Source organism: Zosterops lateralis (genome assembly GCF_965231275.1).
Source record: "Zosterops lateralis genome assembly, chromosome: 8".
Taxonomy (NCBI): Eukaryota; Metazoa; Chordata; class Aves; order Passeriformes; family Zosteropidae; genus Zosterops; species Zosterops lateralis.
In genome coordinates this window covers 15781439-15803324 of record NC_139768.1, presented here as the reverse complement: position 1 = coordinate 15803324, position 21886 = coordinate 15781439, and the positions used below count along the sequence as shown (strand labels likewise).

The following is a 21886-nucleotide window of genomic DNA, read 5'->3' as shown; positions in this document are numbered from 1 at the left end:
CTTGAGAGCACTCATGACTGAAGCACATGCAAGATGCCTGCTGCCAGGATAGGGAAAAAGCTGACCAACACAGAAGCAGTGCAATACTTGTAAATGAGCATGTCATTAGGCTGAACCAGATAAAAGAAGTATAAAACCGTTTCTTTAATTAGAGACACTAGTTAAAATCATAAACAAATTTTACCTTGAACCCTGTCCTGAAGGAAAGTGCCTTCAGAAGGACTGTTGGCAGGCAGTGCCTGTGCCAGAGAAGAACCACTGATAATAAGAGCTCTCAGCATAAGAATACAAATAAACAAAATCCGAGATCATTCATCTCAGAGTCTTGTAAAGCGCCACTAGTACTTAAGGTTTCCAGAATTGTAAAATTAACTTTTTCTGTGTAATGATAAAGGCTACATCAGCAGCAGCACTCAGCCAGCCTACAGATTACACTCATGCAAGGTACACAGTTTTGCAGACACAAATACACCCTCCATTTGTTTGGTTCCAAAAGATCAAGATGCAAGGGGCCCAACATTACCCAGCCAGTTCATTGTAAACATCTTGTGTAGTGCTGCTTTCCTCCCCTGAAGACCTCTACATTTTCCAGCCAAAAACAGTTCACTGGCTTGTGTATGCAGATTTAGTCCTGTTTTATTCGGACACACTAAATGCATTTAATCCTTTGGTTGCACATCTAAAATCTTTTAGAGTAGGATTAGTTTTGGTTATATACTATTAGATAACATAACACAGACAAGAAACCATCATTGTCACTCTTTGTGTTCCCCAAAGTTTATCTGCTCTGTTAAAGGCTGTGAAAAAAGATTAGTCTGAGCCTCATCCACACCAGGAATACACCCTTACATTTCATACCAGCCTGAAGTTACATGCCAGCAAAGGTGAAACAAGGCAACAACAGATTTGTCTGGCCCTTAAACTGAAGTTTTCCTGGCACAATGCTTCTCAAAATATATCTATATAAATATATATATATATATATATATATATATATATATCATGCTGAAAATAAAGGAGGACTGCTTCTTCAGCTAGTCTATCTAGAAAAAGCAGACTGCAGGTTTTAGAACAGAAAACAATTGCTCCAGACCTCCTGAATTCATCTCTGGCAGGATGATCTTTGGACTTTGCAGTCCAATGATGGGCCTAAGAGCACAAAATAGGTCTGAGGAGAAAAATCTCCCAAATCTTGTTTTAACAGCCTAACCACTGGTTTAGTATGATCACAGATCTGGAAAGTAGAGATAGAAAGAGCAGAAAAGCAAGAAACTCAGTAAAAACAATGAGCCACAAACATGAGAGTGATATTAATAACCAATATTAATAACCAAGTATGTGAGATGCAAAAATTCCTGGTGAGATGAGTAGGAAAAAGGAGCAAAACAATGAGACAAAAAGAAAACAATACAGCTAGGAAAAAAGTAGAGGAAAATAAGAGCTCTTATTTTTGACACAGCGCTGGAAGATAGGCTCTGTTGGAGTCCAAGTGCTAAATGTCAGTAAATGGAGACATCAGCAATGACAGATGTCTGCAAGCCTGTTTCATCTAAGCTGCAGATCACAGGAGGTTGGAGAGTCAAATGCAAGCCTTTTGTGAAGTTTGCATCTTCTAAAAAGACAGAAGTCAAAATGACAAGGTAATTTGAAGACAACACAAGGAAGGCATAACCCTCCTCCTCCTCTTTGGCATTCACTGTCTGAAAAGCATTCTGCAAACAACAAATGAGGCAACCACTAAGAAAAGGAGGAATTCATCACACAGGACACACAGACATTGAGTCATGACTTTTACATGCATTCAGGTAGTTACATGCATTCCAAGCACAGTAAAGGTCTTTCAGATCACATCTGAAGAAAATTCTTTCCTTCCCCCAAGAAGAGACACAAGTTTGGTAATTTTACAGTTACAATTGATACACAGAATGTGATGAAGTCAGCCCAGTGTCATGGCCTTGAAGTCTGCATTCTTCAAAGGTTTTGGTCAGTGTTTACAACACTCCTGTACTATGTCTCCCACCTCCTCCAGCCCTTCCCTTACCTCCTGGCTCATTCTGATCTCAGCCCCCATTTAACCCTTTTATTCCACAAGTCACTCCCAATTCTTGTTTAGCTCAGCTTATAAAGGGGCTTTTACCCACTGCTAGCTGTGTGGGACAGATTTTCTGCCCACCACCAGTGGGATGACTGTCACAGGGGATAATTTATGCAACAGGATGGCCTGATCTTCTGCTGGAGACAGAAGACATGCAGTTCCCATGGGTTCCTGTTGGCAGTCATCCACCACCTGGGATTTAAAGAGGATCCCAAACAAAGAAAGAGTTTTTTAAAAAAACAAGCAACTCCTGATACAGTGTAAACAAACAAACAAAAAAGCTTATTACAAAGAGTGAGGAATACAGAACTTAACAAAAGAGAGGACTTCTATATATTTTGCACTCTTTCTGTATCAGGCCTCTGGTGAGGCTGCCACAATTACTCCATTGTTTGACTGGAAGCATTATCTGAGACTGTCTTGATTATGAGCTCTGATTCCACAATAAGTTAAAAAAAAAGGTCTCTTGTTGACAACAGTACTTGACCTGCTGGTCATATCTGTGTGCTGGACACGAGAGAAAAGAGTGAATCAGCTCTGCTCACTAAAAAGTCTTTGCACTGTCTGCAGGCGAGTCATTAATGGTCAAGTGTCTTCCCTGCTTCCAAAACAACACTTGACACCTTTTACACAGGGAAAGCTCAGGATGGCTGGTGAAATTCCTGGCAAAACACACTCCTCATAGCTGTTTCTACAGCTTATCATCCTTTTCACCTTCAATTTGCTCTTCAGCCAGTGGGAGACAAAATGAAAAATAAAAGTAGCTCTGTAACCACTGGAGCTGACCCTCCCATAAGTGTTTTCCACAAGGCTGACTGACTTTGCAGGCTCACAAACTGTGAGCTCCAACAGAGGCTCTGGTAAGAGGCAGGGCATGTATCAAGTCAGTCAACCCAACTCACAAATTTCCCGGTGCTAATAAGCTGACTAGTGTAGCTTCCCACTCAGTGATTCCCTTTTTGTTTTGTTTTTTAGGGTGTCTCATGCCTATCTGTTTTTAGGAATTTTATTGAAATTCTATGCATCTTTAAGGTATCTTTCTATTAAATTTCATTCAAGTTGGTCAGCAGCTTCAAAATGGATGGGGAGATGGACACTGATAACTGCATAAAGCTCACCTTTTCCTGTGAACTATCTTCTTTCATTAACAAAATCCAGTTTCCTGCTCAAGTCACTCTCTCTCCCTCTCCAGGACATTTAGCAAATGTCAATATCTTGACAAGCTCCCTCAGCCTGAAGTAGAGCCAAGAGAGGGTTAGTTTCTGCTTTTCCCATGTTCCCTCCCAGATCTCAAAAATAAATCCCCACAAGCAACAAAACAAACAAACCCCCCCCCAAACCAAAACACAAAAAACCCAAACCAAAACACAAAAAAAACAAACCCCATGGACCTCTGCTCGAGTTGCCTCTGAAATTTTTGTTACTGCCTTGTACACACCAAAACTAGAGATGAAATAAAAACACATCACCACTAGAAGTAACAAACTTCCACCTCATAGTAATGGAGTAGATTAAAGAGGAAAGAAGGCAGAATCCTCTTCTTTATTGCTAGCAGATCTTGTTCACTCTTTCCTCTGCTAGTCCTAAAGACTGCAGTCAGGAACACAAGGTCTTGATCCTCTATGAGGAAAGGAAAGGTCCCTTTTGCCTCTTATTCCCTAACCCTAGCAACCTGCAACTTGTCAGTCCTGGTAGCTGCTTGCCATACCCACCTACACCTCTGCAGCCCATTGTCAGCAAGATGCCATTTAAAATGCTGCTGGCCAAAGCTCTGTCCCCTCAGGATCTGCACTGGGGCTCTCAGTCATTTCCTCATAAGCTTCCTGTGCACTGTCAATGTTTGGATTTGGTTTACAATATGCCAGTATTAAAGAGCTTGGGAAGAAGGAACTGTAAGAAAACTGCATCTGAATCTCCTACACAACACAGTTCTCACATCCTTTTTTTCTCTGGCCAGTTTGGACCAACCTCAGGCAATGCCAAGTGGATGGATACTGGCTTTGCAGAGAAGGCTGTAAACAAGCAACATCACAAGCTGCCTCCACAGAAAATAGAGTCTCTCCCTTCTATTTGCAGGTGTTGTTCAGGGCACAGCATGCCAAGGAGCATTGGTCACATTGGCATTAAATGGTTTGTCCTGCTGCATCAGTCTGCCACCATCACTCTGCACCTAGCAAACCCCTCCCCGCATGTGAACTGTTCTGTTTGCAGTTCCAAAAGCCGTTGCACAGACCACAGCTATCATCTAAAAATAATACTGGAGGTGGTGATCCCACTGATAATCACATCATTAAAGAAGAATCAAGCTTTTCATTGTCCAAGCAGATAAACAGCAGGTCTCTGCAGCACCTTGAGCCTTCCTTTGCAGCCAAACAGTTATCTGCCCCTGAACTCAGGGAAAAAGCTTCATTTGTGACTGCCACACCAACACACTCCTTTTAACAAGCAAGGTAGGGGCATGCAATTCCTGCTTGGCAAGCCTGTCCTCTCCAGCCAGCTGTTATTTCAGGCACGTTTGTTATGTGCACTCTTCACAGGCCCAGCCACACAATCACATGTCAGGGCTCCACTGCCACAGCACCCAGGTGCTGGCATCTCAACATGTCTCTTCTTAGCTGTAGGCTTTCCAATCACACAAGACAGCAAGGGGGAATGAGGGATCCAACTTCCCTGTAAGCATCTCTCTATGAACTCATGCAAGAATGCCATTCCTCACCCTGAGCTCTTTTCCTTCTGACTCAGAAGCACAGACCAAAACCTGGCACAATCAGGTTGTCCTGCAACATGCAATGAGCATCTCTGCCCTGCCATGACTAATGGCCCTTCCAGGACTGTCGCCAGCCCTGCCTCAGAGACAGCTTTTAAGATCTCTGACATGCTGAGTCCTTTCCCTCACACTGCAAAAACAGCAGCACAGCTTGCCTGCTTGTCTTGGATTCATGAACCCTCTGAAACAAATGCAAGACAGGACTGTGTAGAGCCATAAAGTCATTGGTTATATGCATTAATAAGCTCAGAGGATTCCTATGCAGCTAACCAGAAAGGGCAAATTCTTACCCTGTAAAGCAGGGCAGCTCAGATCAAAGGAATATCCCCAAACCTGATACCAAGTACGTGTTGTCAGGAGACAGAACAAAAGGCCACATGCAGCTCAGCATTACTGAAACTGCTGGACATCCTGACAAGGAGACCTTTGCATAGGCACAGCCACAACCACAGGGCACATCACCAACAGCCCTGCATGGAGAAGTAGGCCACAGGATCATTAGCCCAATGGTAAGTTTTTGCCACAAGCAAAAGTCTATTCAATCCTGCCAATCCTCCCAATGTGACTAAAAGGAGGGGGAAAAGGGCAAAAAGAAAAGGTGGCAGTGTTTGCATTTAGTAAATATACTGCCTATTGCCTGTTACCTCAGAGGTATGGAGGATCATAAAGAAACACAACTATTATCAACATTTGTGCATTTCTAGTACCACAGAAAGATGAAGGTGAATGTCAACATAACACTAAGTTAATACAGGCTGACTGGGCCATATAAAAGAGTAGAGTTCCCATTTTTGCCATCAGAAAAGCAGCTGTCGAAGATGCTTAAAGGAGCAGCACTTCTGGAAATCAAAGTGAGGGTTCAGAGGGTGTTTTAGCCAGGTCTGAGTTACTGCTGTTGAAATGTGGCCAAACATTGAGTTGCATCCATCCTCTGCTTCCCTAACAGGGCCAATGGCAGATGACCACTTTGAGCAGGATCCCTCCTGCAGAGCAGCAGCTCACACAGCAGAGCCACTGCTCAGGTACACTCAGCACTGGATGCTCCCACCAGCCAGATGTGGCTGACCTGGACCAACAGGCTGGGAGGATGGAAGAATCCCCAACCATAGCAAAACAACTGTGGCAGATGAAACCTTGCAAGTTCCCTTCTGGCACACCACAGCTCTGCAACAGTTGCCCAAGTTCATTCTTAAAAAAGGTACTATATTTTTGTTAACTAATATTTGCAAGGTGGCAGCGAAATTCTCAGCAAGGCAATGACAGGTCCCAGTCACAGGAGATGCCTTGAATTCAATGAAGAATTCTGCCACTCTCCTCCCCAGGGTTCACTGGACATTTTCAGACCAGGCTTTCCATCTGCTGCCCAGCTGCAGAGATGCAAGTTGAAAGTCTTAGAGCATTTTGTGTAATTACAAGTGCAACTCACAAACAAAATTTAATCAGTAGGAAAGCATGCTATACAGATGAGACACTGGAGTTCAGTGGTATAATCATCACAGAAAGAGCAGTCCTTAACACAGCCTGCAGTTATTTAGAGGTTCCTGTTCTGAGCAAGTACACCACGTACTTTGATCTCTGCTGCCTCCTGCCAAAATTGTGGATATTAGCAAGCCAAAAAACCAAGAGTCACGAAGATATGGCAGACAAAATACATCCTATGGCTACACAAGCAGCTCTCCTTCTGAAGGAACCTGATGCATTTCAGGAGATAGAAGTGAAGTTGTAACTAATTACCTTTACCTTAATCAAAAACGTTGTTTTAAACTTACAGATGAGGAGCCTGTTAGATGAGAATTGAAACTTTGCTGTTCAGTTCACAGACTACCTGAAGTGATGCTCTGAAAGGGCGTGAATCCAGCCAAAGCCTTGGCTGAAGCATGGTAACTCCACACTGCTGCAATCAGAGCTGTGGTCACAGCCCTGGACAGAAACTCTTTTACAGGGGTGTTAGCCACAGTGACAGTCATGCTGAGTTATTCCTTACAGCAATGATCTGTCTGTCCTCTGCCACATATGATGAATCACGCCTCAAGTCACAGTACTTCAAGCAAACTCTTTAACTTGGGATTAAATCAGTCTTTAAGAAGAACACACTTCTGCCAGATTTTGGCTCAAAACCACCTTATTAGAGAAAGATGGATTCCACAGACTTGTCACATAGTTAACATTCACTTAAATCTCTTGTTTTCGAAGAAAACAACAATTGAGAAAACTATGTGATAATTAAGCTGCAGTCATGGGAAGCAGATAGATAGTTGCGACAGTCAAATAACCTTTATTCTGTCCTGTAGAGACAAGCTATGATAGAAAAATGGTTAATATTTGAAATTTTTCATTACAAATTTTATCCAGTTCATTTTGAAATATATTAATTTCTTATTTCCTTCTGCCTCAAAGTGAGAGGGAGCACATAGCTAAGGTGTACTGCTAGGACTCTATTTCTACAGCTGCTACTGAACACAGCTAGATTCCTTCTTCTATGATGTTTACCCTGATTTTATTAGAACATAATTGGAATACTTCTGCCTGTAATCTACTAATAAATGCTTCCACTCGAGTTAACGAAGTTTTATGCTCTGATTACAAGTGAAACTGCAATGAATAGTCATGGAGACAGATAAACTTGGACTCGGGATAGAAGATAATATAATAGCCCATCATTTTCTCTGTGATCCACCTTAGTTAAAAGAAAGGTCTTTGATGATCCTGGGCAGCCTGGATTTATTTTAACCTGAAAAATCAGACACTCCTGCAGAGCACAGTGTGTTCTCCTGAATGTTTGTTCAGTGCTAGGCAGTACAGCTCCACCTCCTGAATTATTTAAAGGACACATTTCTTGCAGCCCAGCCTAAGACCACCAGGTCTGTGGTACAGTTCTTCCAGGCGAGGGGGCACAGACCCTGAGCAAGAATCTCTCCCTGACAACAGAAGCAATCAGGACACAGCACATGTCTGCAAGGTGTATGGAAGTAGGCAGCAGTCACCAGAGGCAGCAAGGGCAACAGCACTCTGGGGAGGACAAGAGATAAATGCTGTCAGGGTTTCAGGCAGAAACACAGGAACCTTTGGTGCAGAGATCTTCCAAGTCCAGCACTGCCCTGCTGCAGGTTTCTCTATGAACTCACTGGCACTTATGAAATCAGACTCTAAGGCAACACCAAAGCAGATGAATTTTTGTTACATGCTCATTTCTCAAGATTCTACATTACCACTCTGTTTTTTGAGTGGGCAGCTGTCAATCTCTAGTGTGCAGTGAGATAATACCAGCCTTTTGACAGACAGAGTATACATTTAAGATCTAAAAAAAGCTGTGAGAGCTTTATATAGACAAACTATGGAAAGGAAATGAGTAAAAGATGCACCCCTCTCCAAGGGCTCTTAAAGAAAACGTAGGCAGCCAAAGCTGTTCTCCCCCACTCTCTTGTATTGTACTGCTCAAGACATATTATTTTAGGATTATTTCTGGTGCACTGACTAGAGAGTATATCCACAAGTCACAAATGCCACTATTCCACATGCAATCCAGATGTACAATCGCCTATGTGCTCTCCTCCTTTTTTCTTTCCTCCTTTTCTACTTCCTATTCATTTGACTAATGTATAAACTGTCTGATGCAGGGAGCATCTTGCACAGTCTTGAGAGCAGGTTTTTTATTAGCAAGTATAGGGTTGTAGAGACTCACAGCTACCATACAAGTAATCCTAGCATCTGACTACTGCTCACAGCTGGGTACCACAACAACCAGAGAGCAAAATGGTTCTGAGATGTGCTTGTTTACGTTTAGTTTATGCACCTCGGCCTGTGGGTGAAATGGAGCAAGCACCAGGACTTCGATCTATTAAAGGCAGTTGAGACAATGTGGAAGACGCACAGTTTAACACAATCCTGCATGTGGCTCCCTAGGGCAGCAACAGCCAAGCTTTAGCCTCAGTGTGGTTGAAGGGGATTTGGGATGGCTCTACCAACAGCAAATTACACAGTTTTAAAGTAGATCTGGTGCTCTCAACACCTTGAAAAGAAGAACAGAATTCAAAAGAGGTATAACATTTATAATCATAGACAAACTCCTCGCCTCCTCCTTCTGCAGAAGTATTGAGAAGTATTTTAGTGGACACTTTCCAGAAGGACACATCCATCTGCATCCCTGTGGCATTAAGCACAATGCACCCCATGGCACCTGTGGCCTACAGTCACAGATCAGCATCTCACTATCTCTGACCTTCAACAAATGCAAACTGCAATTTGTACTTTATACAGAATACACCATATGAAACCAGAAGTCATCATATTCCATCCATGCTCTCCACGGGGTGACAAAGACATGCTGACTCCATGAACTATAGGATCCAGGTCGTGCAGAGGTTGCTTGTCCAAGCACAGTCCTCGCTGAGTGTCACTGAACATACACATCGGGGTGGGAGAAGTTACAGGTGCCTACACCACTGGACTCAAGACCACCACCGGAGATGTGAACTACGTATTGCAGCATAGACAGGAAACAGAGTAAAGAGATGAAGAAGAGGGAGTCAACTTCATTAAAAACCCCTTTCCAGGCATGACAAAAGTAGTAACCGGGTGGTCAGAGCCTACGAAGACAAGGCCTGGTTCCCCTCATCCCAGCTGAAACACGCTTCATCTCCCTTCCTGCTACCCACAGACTTGCACCGAACCTCCTTCTCCACTGTTCCTACCACGGAAAAATCAGCTCACCTGTCCTGGGAAGCACCACACAAGTCCCACTTTCCTGCTGACCCACGCCTTCTGGCCAGCAGCCCCACTGCCACCTCCGGCTCATCCAGACCTCCTTCAGCCCTGTCTGCACACAGGTCACCTTGCTCCCTGTCATCACCCCCAAAAGACACCTACACCTCCCCCGCAGGCCCTGCGCACCTGCCGGCTCCTGCCTCCTGCCCTCACCACAGCCACCTTTCCCTTGGTGTCCAGTCAAACACCTTTCTGCTTCGTCCTGCAGCCACTCTGCCGCACAAAGCCCCTGCAAGCGGCACTGCCACAAGTGCCTGGATCCCTTCACCACCCCTCCATTCCCACGGTACACAGGAACCCTCAGACTCGGGGCTCTGCATCTCCTCCAGCTTCACTCAAGTCACGGGGCTCCCCAAACCTCAGGCGGGCCCCCCAAAGCCTCTTCCCCCGGCACCTCCTGCACAGCCTGCCAGCCCCGCCGGACCCCTGCCCAAGGGCCAGCACAGCCCCCCGCACTCACAGCCGCCCCTTTCCCAGGGACGCAGCCCCCCGGCGGCACGGCACGACCCCAGACCCCCCGAGCAGCGGCCCCGTACCTGGGCGGGCTCCGCGCCGGCGGGCAGCCCCTCGGGCAGGGCCTGGAGCAGCAGCAGGGCCATGGCGGCGCGGAGCCTCCTCGCCATCCCCCCCACCCCCCGCTCCCGCCTCCCCGGCCCGACTGCGGCCCGGGACGGGAGCCCAGGGGCACCCCGCGCCCGGACCCGCCCTCGGCACTCCTCTATTGGGCGGCCGGCGCGGCTTTCGGCTTGCCATTGATTCAGCGCGGTGTCGCTTAGGGCAAAACCGGGCGGGGCGGGGTCTGCGCGCAGGGGGCCGCCATCTTGAGTGTGGCACGGCGAGACCCGGTCGTGCTGGGGCCGCCATGTTGTGAGTGGCGGAATTGGCTGGAGAGGCTGAGGGGGCTGCACACACACCCACCCCGGCCCTGCACAATGGAGGACAACCGGGCACTGCGAAAAGGGGCTTCACAGGCATCCTCTTCCGCAGCCACAGCCTCCCTGTGGCCGCCAGGCACTCATCCTCCGTTCAGCTGGTCACTCGTGTTCAGCATGACCCCTGCTCAGCCTCCTCCCCAATGCGCTCACATTGTGCCAAACCCCAACAGCCCGCCCGGGCATGGGGCACAGCGGGGAGTGCGGCCTGGAGAGGGCCCTGGGATGGCAGCAGCAGCATGGGGAGGGTCCCGGGATGGCAGCAGCAGCATGGAAAGGGTCCTGGGATGGCGGCAGCAGCATGGACAGGGCCCTGGGATGGCAGCAGCAGCACGGCACTGGACTCAAGTCGGCCAGTGGATAGCACTGTGTTGGTGCCAGCACCACTGAAGACATAAGCAGCATGGAGAAGAGGATCTCCGGCTGTGGCTGTGTCCCAGCATGTCCCCACACAGTGGTTCTGCACACCTCCAGCAGGAGTGGGGGCACTGGCACTTGGCATTGATTCACAGCTCCGGAGAAACAGCCCGTATTTCTGGGGCGGTGTCAGAGGGTTTCTACACTGCCACTCCCAGGATGCCAGGCAGCCTCCATGCTGGATTGGCATGATGAGGTTCATCAGATGCTCAGATAACGTATTAAGAGAGGACAGAAAAAATTCATTGATTTAGTAGCTTATCTCCTGCCCTGGCTTTTTTCTGTCTGGATCAGCTCACCCACTTGCTGCTGGTGTGGGCTGGCAGGCGTTCATCCATCACACCCATCACACCCATCACACCATGCTGGCTCCTCTTCCCAAATCCCGGCCTCCACCGGCCCTTGGCCAAGCCTCCCGCTGGGACTGCCAGTGCTTGAGGGAGCCCAGCAGCCTCCCCAGCCCCTGCTCAGGCTCTGCTGCAGACCAACGTGACATCTTTGGTGTGGTTACCATTTGAAGTGAGGTCGTAAACATGCTGGAATACTGACATTTCCGCCACACAGTTATTGAAGGAGCTTTATTCCTGTTCCCAGCCAGGCCTGAAATTAGAGGCACAGCAGGAAGAAGGCATGAAGTTCACGGGAGCACAGGACAAGCCCGGAGCAGGTGTGACTCATTGTTGGAGAGCAATTAACACTTGCTGCTCTTCCCAAGCAGAGATGCGACTGATTCTGACTCTTTGCAGTGAGGTTTCCTTCCTGCTGCAATGGGAAATGGGGGCCAGGTTGGCCACATCTTGGCAGCAACTCCTCTGCTCCCTAGTGAGACCAAGGCAGGCTGTGGACTTAGTGTGGTTTTGGGGAGGGCTGGCAGGCACTGGCTGCAGTGACCATGTCCAGAGTGATATGAGCTGTCGAGACGACTAGAATCCTCGGGGGGAGATTCCAGCTATAACCTAGAAACCTAGAAACCCTGCTGTGCTGAACTGTCAGTTGGCATAAATCCATGTCGATCTGAAGAGAGAATCCACTGCTATAAGCTCAGGGAGGCAGGAGGGAAGGTCTGTCTTAAGGATGGCTTGCCAGTTCTACAAGCCCAGAGCAAACCTTTTATTCTGTCCATAAGCAATAAACTGCACCATGTCCCCCTCCCCAGGGCGGGGGAAGAGCTGATGAGAGATGGCAATAGCACTTCAGGGGGTCTCTGTGCTCCATTGCCCCTCTAGTACAGCTGGGGACAGGAAAAAATGGAGTGGCCAAACAGCTGAGGCTTTGCTGCCATGATCCCAAGCTTGGCTTAATTTTGCTGCTGCCCCAGAATCACTGGCCACAGAGCTCCCTGCCCTGCCAGGACCCCTCCAAACTGCCAAGGCAGGAAGGGTGAACAGCAAGAACAGGGAAAGGGCAGGTTTTGGGTGCTACAGCACATCATTTTACAAACATCGCCATGTTCCCAAGGATGCTAGAGGCACCTTGGACCCAAAAGACTGCTACAGGTACTTTTCTGAAAGTCCTCACAGCTGTTTTGGGTGTAGGACAAGAGCAGTGTGAGCTAAGGAGCTTAAGAAAAGCAGAGAGCAGAGATGTCTTCTTGAAGCTTCTCTCCACTCCCAACAGGAGTGACATCTGCTTCATTTCATGTGCTTATCTGTTATTTTAATTGTGCTTTAACAAGAGATCTGATAATGCTCAGGGAACAGATATACAAGTTTGAACATGTTTTCCTACTTTATGCTCTGCTATTAATTATTTCAGACCTCTTTTACAGCTTTCTAGCTGTTGCTACATGTGGTTGGAGACGTTATTATCCTTTGCCTGTTGCAGCTTTGGCAGAAGCAAACGTGCTGCGGATAGAGCTTGGCACTTCAAGAGGTACCTTTTGGGTTAGGCTGCTCTCTCTGAAGGAGCAGAGTGGGTAATGTGTCTCTACTCAGGCCTGTGGCTGATGTGAGAATGCTGCTGCCCTAGAGATCTGACACATATCTCTGACTGGAGGGAGGAGCATGGATCATCCACTGGGCCATGGGGCTCTCAGAGCAGCCAGGTCATGTGGTTTTTTTAGAAATGTGCCTGTCCCACCAAGGGATGTCCATCAGCAGAGAGCCTGGATGCAATTGATGAAAGCAGAGGCTTCAGTCCAGGACTTGGGCTCCTTTCTCTTCCAAAGTAGGCTGCAGCATACTAGAGCTGCTCTCCTTTGGGGTGGGAGAGACCTCATGGCTGACTCAAGATAGCATCATGAAACTCTGCCCAGCCCTGAAGATATACAGCACCCATGGGTGTAGAAAGGGTCACCCAGTGTCATCCTTCCAGGCCCAAGAAGAAGATGAGTGTCACTGTAAGGACAGCACAATCACCTTTTTTTCGTTTGCCATGGGGATTTGCAGCCACAAGAACCTCCTGGGGAAGGCTGCCATTGAATGCCCAAGGGTTTCAGAGCTCATGCCATCCCTTACACTCTGCCTTCTTCTCCTGGCCCCTCTGCCCACCCTCACCCTGATGCTTGGTCGGTCACAAAGTCCACATCTTTCCTTCCCAAGGCAAGCATGAGACCCATGTACCAGCCCAGCCCAGAGAACCAGAAACAGAGATCAGCCAGAAGCACAACCCACAGCTGTTTTTTAAAAATCACTGTATTTATTTTTCAACCTTCCTCTGTTGTTTACAGTGTTGCTATTCAGAGCCTGAGTTAATGCCTTGACAGCCCTGTGACAAGAAAGAGGAGCTACTGGAGAGTGTTCAGTGGAGGGCCACAATGATGATGAGGGATTTGGAGCATGTCTTATGAGGACACTGTGAGAGCCAGGCCTGTTCAGTATGGAGAAGACTGAGAGGGATCTCATTTATGCATATAAATGTCTCAAAGGCAGGTGCCAAGGGCATGGTGCCAGGCTCTTTTCAGTGGTGTCCAGTGACAGGACAAGGAGCAATGATCATAAACTAAACCACAAGAAGTTCCACCTCAACATGAGGAAGAAATTCTTTACATTGAGGGTGGAAAAGCACTAGAACAGGCTGTCCAGGCAGGTTGTGGAGTCTCCCTCTCTGGAGATACACAAAACTCCTGTGGATACATTCCTGTATAATCTGCTCTAATGACCCTGCCTCAGCAGGGGGGTTGGAATAGATGACCTCCAGAGGTCCTTCCAACCCTAACAATTCTGTGATTTCTGTGTCTTCTTCCTTATGTCAAAGGGGACACAGAGAAAATTGTCCCCTAAAGCTGAAGTTTCATGGTTCTACTGTGGGGATCAGAGATGTAGGACAAGGGTAACAGTGCTCAGATGAATGAAAAAATTAGAGCTAAAAACAATTATCTATTTCTTTCCTTGATTGTGGCGAACACAGAGTGAACAAAACCTGAACCTGAGAGCAAGGAATGCATAATCTAAGCATTGGTCTCTGGACTTTGGGATGGTCACTCTAAAGGTTCAGGAGAGCAGGTCACTTCACACCTGCAAAGACATGATCTGGCTCTTGGGAAGAGGCTATTGTAGTGGTTTAAGGCAGGAATGTGGTTTGGTTGCTGGTGCATTGGCAAGATATCTGTTTTTGGAGGTAGAGCTGTGCTCTGAGCCCCAAGAGAGAGAGCCTCATGCCTCATGGGGCCAAACCCAGTGAGGCCCAGACAGGCTGAGCCAAAGGAAGGCACAGGAAGCGCAGGCATCCCTCAGGGCAAGAGGGACATGGGAATGTTGAGACATGGCCAGCAGCAGATGAGGATGGCTCAGGACAAGCCAAAGTGCTGCAAGCTGGACGTACAGAGTCAGATCCTGATTCTACAGTGGGAGAAGGTGCTGGGTGGGGGAGCAGATCTGGGCTGGACTGTGCTGGGCTGTGCCTCTGACCCTGCTCAGGGGACATGGGATTGGTGGTGGCAGGAGGCCAGAGGGGTGCGACGGCTCCTGAGGTAGTCTCCATTCACAGTCCTTTGTTGAAGTAGACATACGGCACTTTGTCCCCGTGCTTGGCCATGATACTGTCACGCAGCTCCACCTCAAGGTCAGCCAGTGCAAGGGAGCTGTGGAGAGATGGGAATACACACTGAGAGCCATGATCCTCCTTCCCAACCACCAGTCAAGCCACCCTCCCTCCTCATTGGCATTTGAGGTCCTCTGCAGTCCCTGGGGTCTTGCAGACTCATGGCAAGACCCATCACCTTTCCCTCCCAGTCCTGGAAGGCAGAAAGCTGCCAATGGAGCTGGGTGTCCTGTTGCTCCCAGCACAGGGAAGCCACATGCTCTCCTGCTGCCCTGGGCACCAGCATGTACAGGCAGGCACTGCCTTGGCTTGAAGGGTGGGTGCCCATCATGCTTCTCCTGGAATGGGCAGAGAAGAACTAGGTGAAGAGGAAGGCTCCCAAGATCCCATGCAGGAGAGAGAAGCAGTGAAACAGGTACCATCGCTGGGGGAAGAGGGCACAGGCTGCTGGCACCATGAACAGGAGGCTGTGGAACAGAGAAGAGCAGAGCATTAGTCTTGGAGATCCCAGGCTGGTTTGCCCTCCAGCCATAGGGATTTCAGCCCAAGAGGTGCTGCTCACACGCCATGACTCCCAATAACTGGGGAATGCCCAAGCTGTAAGGTAAGCAATTTTCCAATCCCTTCTGGGAAAGTGGTACTTTTTCAAGCATCTCTTTAGAGCCATACTCCAAGCACTCACAGGCGATTGAGCAGTGAGATACTTACAAGCCTCCACAGAGCAGCACCTGCAGAGGCCCGTGGAGAACCCGGATCCGCTGCAAGAGAAGAGCCAAGAGTGAGTCCCTGGCCTCACCACAAGACCGTCTCACAGGGTGGGCAGACTTCTTCCCTCTGAATAGCACTGAATGCCCAACACCTCTGGTGTGCACCACAAACTCTGCCAACCCTCCTCCCATTGCCTCCCCATGTCACTTGAGAGGCCATTAGTATATCAGTGACTGAAGGAGGGAGCAAAGCAAGCCAGTCTCTGAAACTCCCCATTTGATCCCCAGCATACCAGCAGCTGAGAAGCACAGCTGGGGCACCACAGAACCCACTGGCAGGAGAAACATGCACTCACCTGCATAAAGGTGAATTTCTCCAGCCGCTCCATGATGATGGGCAAAATAACTAGGTAGAGAGAGCAAAGATCAGCCCAGATCCCAGAACAGCTATCCTGCTAGCCAGCCTGCAGGACTGTCCCAGCAGGACCATCCACCTGGAGGCCATGGCAATGGCTAGTTCTGCTGGGGGCTACTGAGTGTTTGCTGATAGCAAGGACCTGACACTAGACCCCCACACATCCATCACCCGGGCAGCACGGTCTGTGCTCCTCATGCTCCTGTCCTTCCGGGCTTGAGGCATGTCAAGGGTCTCAGGAATAGGCTGCAAGGTGAGGGGTTAGGGCTAGAGAGCACAAGAGGCATCCTTGTGGGGCCAAACTGCCATAGGAGCACCCCCTGACTCCCGGGCTGTGGTTTGACAGGGAGTGGGCTGGGGGCTTGAGGGCCTCTGATGGGAATGCCTGGATGAGGAGAGCAAATGCCATTTGAGATGCAGGGCCAGCCTCTCTCTTCTTCATGAGGGCCACTGAAGCAAGGGAGGGAAAGGTGGTGGGTCCTGGAGAGTCCCCAGTTCAGTTGCGCACCCTCCTGCCCCACACTCACTCATGCCCGGTGCTGCCATGGTGATCCTGGAGAGCACAACCTGTGCAATGCCCTTCACTGCTGCCCTCTGCAAGCAAAATCAGCAGGTGAGCCCTGGAAGCACCGTGTCCCAACCCGTATCCCCATCCCCAGACTCACCCTGGAGCGGCCGAGCTCATTGTTGTTCTCATCTGTCACTGTGATCCCGTTGATGATCTCCCTGAAGAGGACAGGCAGCCGTGAGTGGAGGATGGGATGGCCAGGAAAGCATGAGGACACAGCAACGGGGTGAGGGGGTGCCAGAGGAGTCCTCTGTGCACAGCAGCCCTGGATGCCCCCAGGGCGCGGGGCTCCAGCACCCCGGGGCACCGCGGTCCCCAGCCCAGCCGATGCTGCCATCTTCAGGGCACAGCTGTGAGCATGATCTGGCCGTGCTAGGGACAGACACTGCCTGGGATACACAGCTGAGCCACGGGACAGTCGTTCACAGAGCACCTGAGCTCCTTGTGCCGTGACTTGTGGGGAACCCCAAGGTCACCACAAGGACCCCAACTGGGGTGTCCCAGCATCAGGATATCATGCACTAGGGTTCTCCCATGTCATGCAGGAGATCTTTGGCTCTGAGGGATCTTCCAGCACAGATTCCAGAACAGCTATCCTCAGCCAAAAATCCCCCTCCTGCTCTAGGTGGAGGCTGAGCCATCCCACCTGGCACCCTCCACCAGACACAGCACTGCAAATGCACAGACCGCAGTTCACCTCCCTCCAGCTCCCTCCAAGGCACCAGGCCAGGCAGCCCAGGAGCTGGGCTGCTACCAGCTTGCCTTTGGAGGGAGCTGGGTCCCTCAAGCGCCCCAGCCACGTGTGACACTTACTGTTGCCGCATCATGGGGATATTGACACAGTTGGCAGCAGCCACAGCTGCAAAGGGGACCCAGCGCGCCACCAAGGGAGGGGCTCGCTGCAGGAAACAGGCTGGCATCAGCACAGGAGAGCAGGATGTGCCCAGCTGCCCCAGCTGGCCCTGGCCTGGCATACCTTGGTGTAGAGGTTGAGTCCCACTGCAGTGGCCAGAGCTGCACCGGTGGCCGTGACATAAGCCACCCCGATTTGCCTGGACCACGATTTCAAAGAAGGGAGACAACAGAATCACCAACTCTGACTCAGCCCTGTTCCTTCTGTGCCCAAGACATGGCATAGAGGGCCTTTACAGGGCATCCAAGGGTGCATCAAATGGACACACTCCATGCTGTGGGGCCTGCTCACCTCAGAGAGATGGGGGAGGCAGCGTTGCGGTTGGTGTAGTTGACAAAGGCATTGAACGACTGGTTCACCCACTGCCAGAAAACCACGGCAGGCACTGTCCTGCAGAGGGAAGGGACCGGGAGAGCACCCGAGGGCTGTCAGGGACACCTGGTCTGTGCCCATGGCCAGGCTTGGGAGGAGACAACCAAGATGTCTGCAACCCACTCATCATGGTGTCTCCAAAGGGAAACTGAGGAACTGTGGCAAAGTGACAAACCAGTGGCAGAGCTGGGAAATGATCCCAGGAGTTCTGGTTGCCCTGGGGAGCATAGTAAGGGGGGGGCCTAATCCTGCAAGGCACTTGAGGAGGGGTGGGAGACACAGCTCTCAGCAGGGTGGCAGCCATCCTCTGCTGGGCTGAGATAAGCCTTTGTCAAAGCGAGAAGCAAGGAGGGGACACATGGGTACAGAAGTGGCTCTGGGGAATGAGGGTGCCTGGGTGTCTCAGGGACACTGGCCTGGGGCAGGAAGGGACACAGGGAGATGTGGGTCTAAGCAAGCTTTTGAATGCAGGGGGGTGGAGAAGGGAAATGCAGGGAGCTGTCAGCAGGGGCTGGGGATGCTGAAGCAGCCTGGCCTAGGGGTACATTTGGTCCTCAGCTCCAAAGACTGCTATGGGCCACAGAACAAGAGCAGGAGCCAAGTAGGACTTTGTTGCATTAATCTTTAACAGGGGCTCTGGGAATAGCTCAGCTGAGCTCAGGGTGAGCCCCAGCCATGCCAGGGGGATCTGTGATGCTTCTACCACAGGCTGGGTGCTGGGGACAGAGCCTAGAGACATTGGGCTTGACCACAGGACACAGGCAAGCACAACAGCCAGGGTGTGCCTTGGGCAGCACCCAGCCCCAGAGGAGGCAGGCTGGCCATGCTCTGGCCACCGGGGACCTCAAGAGGGGCTGGGGGCTGTCAGGGCTGTGTCTCCAACCTGGTGTACCCAGGAGCTCACCGATAGAACTGGAGCATGCAGCCAGTGATGGCCATGCCCCCCGGCACCTGGAAGGACATCCTCCCAATGAAGTTCATCTTCTCACCGCTGTCAGGGTGGAAGGCTGAGTCGTACAGCTTCTTGGCATAGAGCAGCTGCTCCTGGCTGCTTCCTGGTGGCACCAGCCCGGCCCTGCAAGCCCAAAGCCCATCAGGGGAAGCTGCACAGACCCGCCAGCACCTGGCACTGCCAAGACACAGAGCTCTGCCATGTGAAAGGCAGGGGAAACATCTCCTGAGAAGGATGCATGTCACAGCTTGACGCTCGTGGGAGAAGCCTGGGAAACCCCCCCAAAACTACCTCAAACAGATGTTACATCACAGCAAACCTGCTTGGGAATGACTGCCTCCATGGCCCTGCAACACTGCACAGTGTTTGGGATGGCCATGAACACAGGAATGGCACCTGTACCAGCTGTACCCCTGCCCCTCACCTGCAGCCCTCCACCAGGGCTTTGGCCCGGTCCAGCTCCTCCTCCGGCACCAGCACGGTCCGAGGGTCGGTGATGTTGAGGAAGTGCTTCAGGCGCCCCACGAAAGTGCTCTGGTCCCAGCGTGGGGAGTCGATGTTGAATCCAAGGGAAACGGTGGCCATTTTGGTGTAGGTCTGGGCAGGGGGAAAAGGCTGCTCAATAGGATCCTGCCTTGCTTACTTATTGGGTGGACACCTGCCACAGCAACAGGAGCAGTCAGCTGGGTGAGAGCCATGGCAGGTTTATGTTTAACAGGACAACTGGACTTTCAGCAGCCCTGAGCCCAGGAGGCCCCTGCACTCCTGCTGTCAGCAGAACACTGCAGTCAGGCTGCTCCTTCACACGTCACCCTGCTTGCCTGGGGTTGCCCCACTTGTGGTGCACCCCACAGCACCTGGCACCCCCTCCTCAGGGTGGTATGGTGCTGTACAGCACTGTAGGGCCCAGATGAACCCTCCACAAGGCTGCCCAGCAGGCATTCCTACAGGGGCACTACTTTGCAGCCCCTGTGTGTGCAGAGGACAGCACCCCACTGTGCTGTGCCTCCCACAGCACCATCCTGCACATCCCTCTAATGCTGCTGTGCACTGCCATGGCATTGCAGAATCACAGAATGAACTAGCAGGAAAATACTTCTGAGAACATCTGAGACCAACCTATGACCAAATACCACCATGTCAATTACAGCGTGGCACCAAGTGCCCTGTTCAGTCTTTCCTTAAACATCTCCAGGGATTATGACTCCACCACCTCCCTCGGCAATCCTTTCCAGTATCCAATCACCTTTCTGTAAATTAATTCTTACTAATGTCCAACCTGAATCCCCCCGGTACAGCTTCAGACTACAGCCTCTCGTCCTGTCACTGGTTGCCTGGGAGAATAGGCCCACTCCCACCTGGCTACAACCTCATTCCAAGGGTAGTTGTAGACAGAGATAAGGTCCCTCTGAGCCTTTTCTCCAGGTTAAACACTCCCAGCTCCCTCAGCCACTCCTCATAAGACTCGAGCTCCAGACCCTTCACCAATTTCCTTGCCCTCCTCTGAAAGGCACAGCACAGCTCAGCACAGCTCGGCACAGCCCAGGCTCGGCCCGGCATGGCACAGCTCCGGCACACCTCCGGCTCGGCTCTGCACGGCTTATGTCGGCTCGGCACAGCCCGGCACGCCCCAGCCCAGCCCAGCCCAGCCCGTCCCGTCGCGTCCCCACGTGTCCCCACCTGCGGTCCCGGGCCCCTCTCCCGCCTCCCGCCCACGTGTCGCTCACCCGCCCCCGCGCTCCGACGCGTGGCCGCCCTCAGCCAATCACAGAGCCCGGAGCGGCCGCGCCCACCACTCCCGGCAGGGCCGCCCTCGTACGCATGCACCGTTTGTGGGCGGGGCCGTCCCTGGCTCCTCCCCCAGCGCGGGCACGTCGGCGCGCGGGGTGGGTGTGACGCAGTTGCCCATGGTAACCCCGGGCCGCGCCGAGGATGGTGAGCGGGGCGGGGGCGGCGGGGCCGGGGCCGGGGCCGGGGGGCGGGTGGGGGCCGGGGCCGGCGACAGCGGGGCCGGGGGCGGCTGAGGCTGTGGATGATCCCCGCGCGGAGCGTGGGCTGATGGGGGCCGGAGGGTCTGTTGGGCCCGGCTGGGCTCATGGCAGGCACGGGCAGGCCTCGGGCCATGAGCGGGGTGCCAAGGCGAGGGAACCAGGAGGATCGAGCCAGGCTCTGCTCGGTGCTGTCGAGCAGTAGGACAGGAGGCAACGGGGAGAAACTGATGCACAGGAAATTCCACCTGAATACGAGACAGAACTTTGCTGTGCGGGTGGCCACACGCTGGAACAGATTGCCCAGAGAGTTTGTGAAGTCTCCCTCGCTGGAGATATTCCAGAACCATCTGGGCGTGATCCTGTGCCGTGTGCTCGAGGATCACCCCGCCTGAGCGGGAGGCTGGACCAGATGATGTGGTTCCCTGCAGCCCGACCCGTGGTGTGATGGTGTGACACCCACCAGGGAGTGTGGCCAGCCTGGGGTCTGAGTACCCCCCTGGGGCATCTGGGGTTCGGGCACCATACAAAGGATGAGAACAGTGTAAATTTGGGGCCTCCAGCCATGGAAGGCCCTGGCTGGGGCTGGGGCCCTGGCAGCACACAGACGATATGGTGGACACAAAGAAGGGGGTTGAGTCCCAAAAAAGACAACTGCTGAAGGGCCTGGAGCACAAGTCCTGTGAGGAGTGGCTGAGGGAGTTGGGATTGTGTAGAAGAGGAAGCTCAGGGGTGATCTTATCACTCTCCAGCTACCTGAAAGGAGGTTGTAGACAGGTGAGGATCGGCCTCTTCTCCCAAAGTGACCCAAGTGACAGGACAGGAGGAAGTAGCCTCAAACAGTGCTAGGCTCAGACTGGACATTAAGAAGAATTCCTTCACAGAAGGAGTGATTAGACATTGTAAAGGACTGCCCAGGGAGGTGGTGGAGTCACTATCCATGGAGGTGTGTTAGGGAAAGATTGGACATGACACTTGGTGCCATGCTCTAGTTGACAGGTAAGTGTTCTGTCAC

The 21886-nt window shown here is 51.2% G+C and overlaps 3 protein-coding genes across 13 annotated transcripts in view; 1 reads left to right on the top strand and 2 right to left on the bottom strand.

Annotated features, from left to right (window-relative positions):
* Positions 1 to 10266, bottom strand: part of WBP1L (WW domain binding protein 1 like) — a 58609-nt gene extending 48343 nt beyond the window's left edge. Inside the window, exon 1 of one of the 3 annotated variants that reach the window (XM_083866601.1) lies at positions 10163 to 10266. In XM_083866601.1, the coding sequence (XP_083722727.1) occupies positions 10163 to 10249 (87 nt within the window). In that variant the 5' untranslated portion in view covers positions 10250 to 10266. Of the gene's footprint in view, positions 1 to 3213; positions 3664 to 9572; positions 9997 to 10162 lie in introns of those variants that run through there. The other 2 variants (XM_083866605.1, XM_083866603.1) reach the window with 2 other exon arrangements.
* A 3324-nt stretch (positions 10267 to 13590) lies between these two features.
* On the bottom strand, positions 13591 to 20687 carry SFXN2 (sideroflexin 2). Of its 9 annotated transcripts, none has more exons than XM_083866237.1 (13): positions 20462 to 20559; positions 20163 to 20414; positions 19308 to 19480; positions 18836 to 19006; positions 17851 to 17949; positions 17623 to 17698; positions 17460 to 17545; positions 16744 to 16804; positions 16606 to 16672; positions 16020 to 16069; positions 15665 to 15714; positions 15376 to 15423; positions 13591 to 14996 (listed from the first exon to the last, which is right to left on the bottom strand). In XM_083866237.1, exons 3-13 carry the CDS (start codon positions 19466 to 19468, stop codon positions 14897 to 14899), a joined length of 969 nt encoding a protein of 322 aa, XP_083722363.1. In that variant the 5' UTR covers positions 19469 to 19480; positions 20163 to 20414; positions 20462 to 20559; the 3' UTR covers positions 13591 to 14896. The 9 variants fall into 9 exon arrangements, with proteins under 9 accessions (XP_083722363.1, XP_083722365.1, XP_083722367.1 ...); XM_083866239.1 differs by having other exon boundaries at positions 20253 to 20414; XM_083866241.1 differs by having other exon boundaries at positions 20362 to 20414.
* A 36-nt stretch (positions 20688 to 20723) lies between these two features.
* Positions 20724 to 21886, top strand: part of ARL3 (ARF like GTPase 3) — a 28692-nt gene continuing 27529 nt past the window's right edge. The window contains exon 1 of the mRNA XM_083866125.1: positions 20724 to 20818. Coding sequence (XP_083722251.1) covers positions 20816 to 20818 — 3 coding nt within the window. The 5' untranslated portion in view covers positions 20724 to 20815. The remainder of the gene's footprint in view (positions 20819 to 21886) is intronic.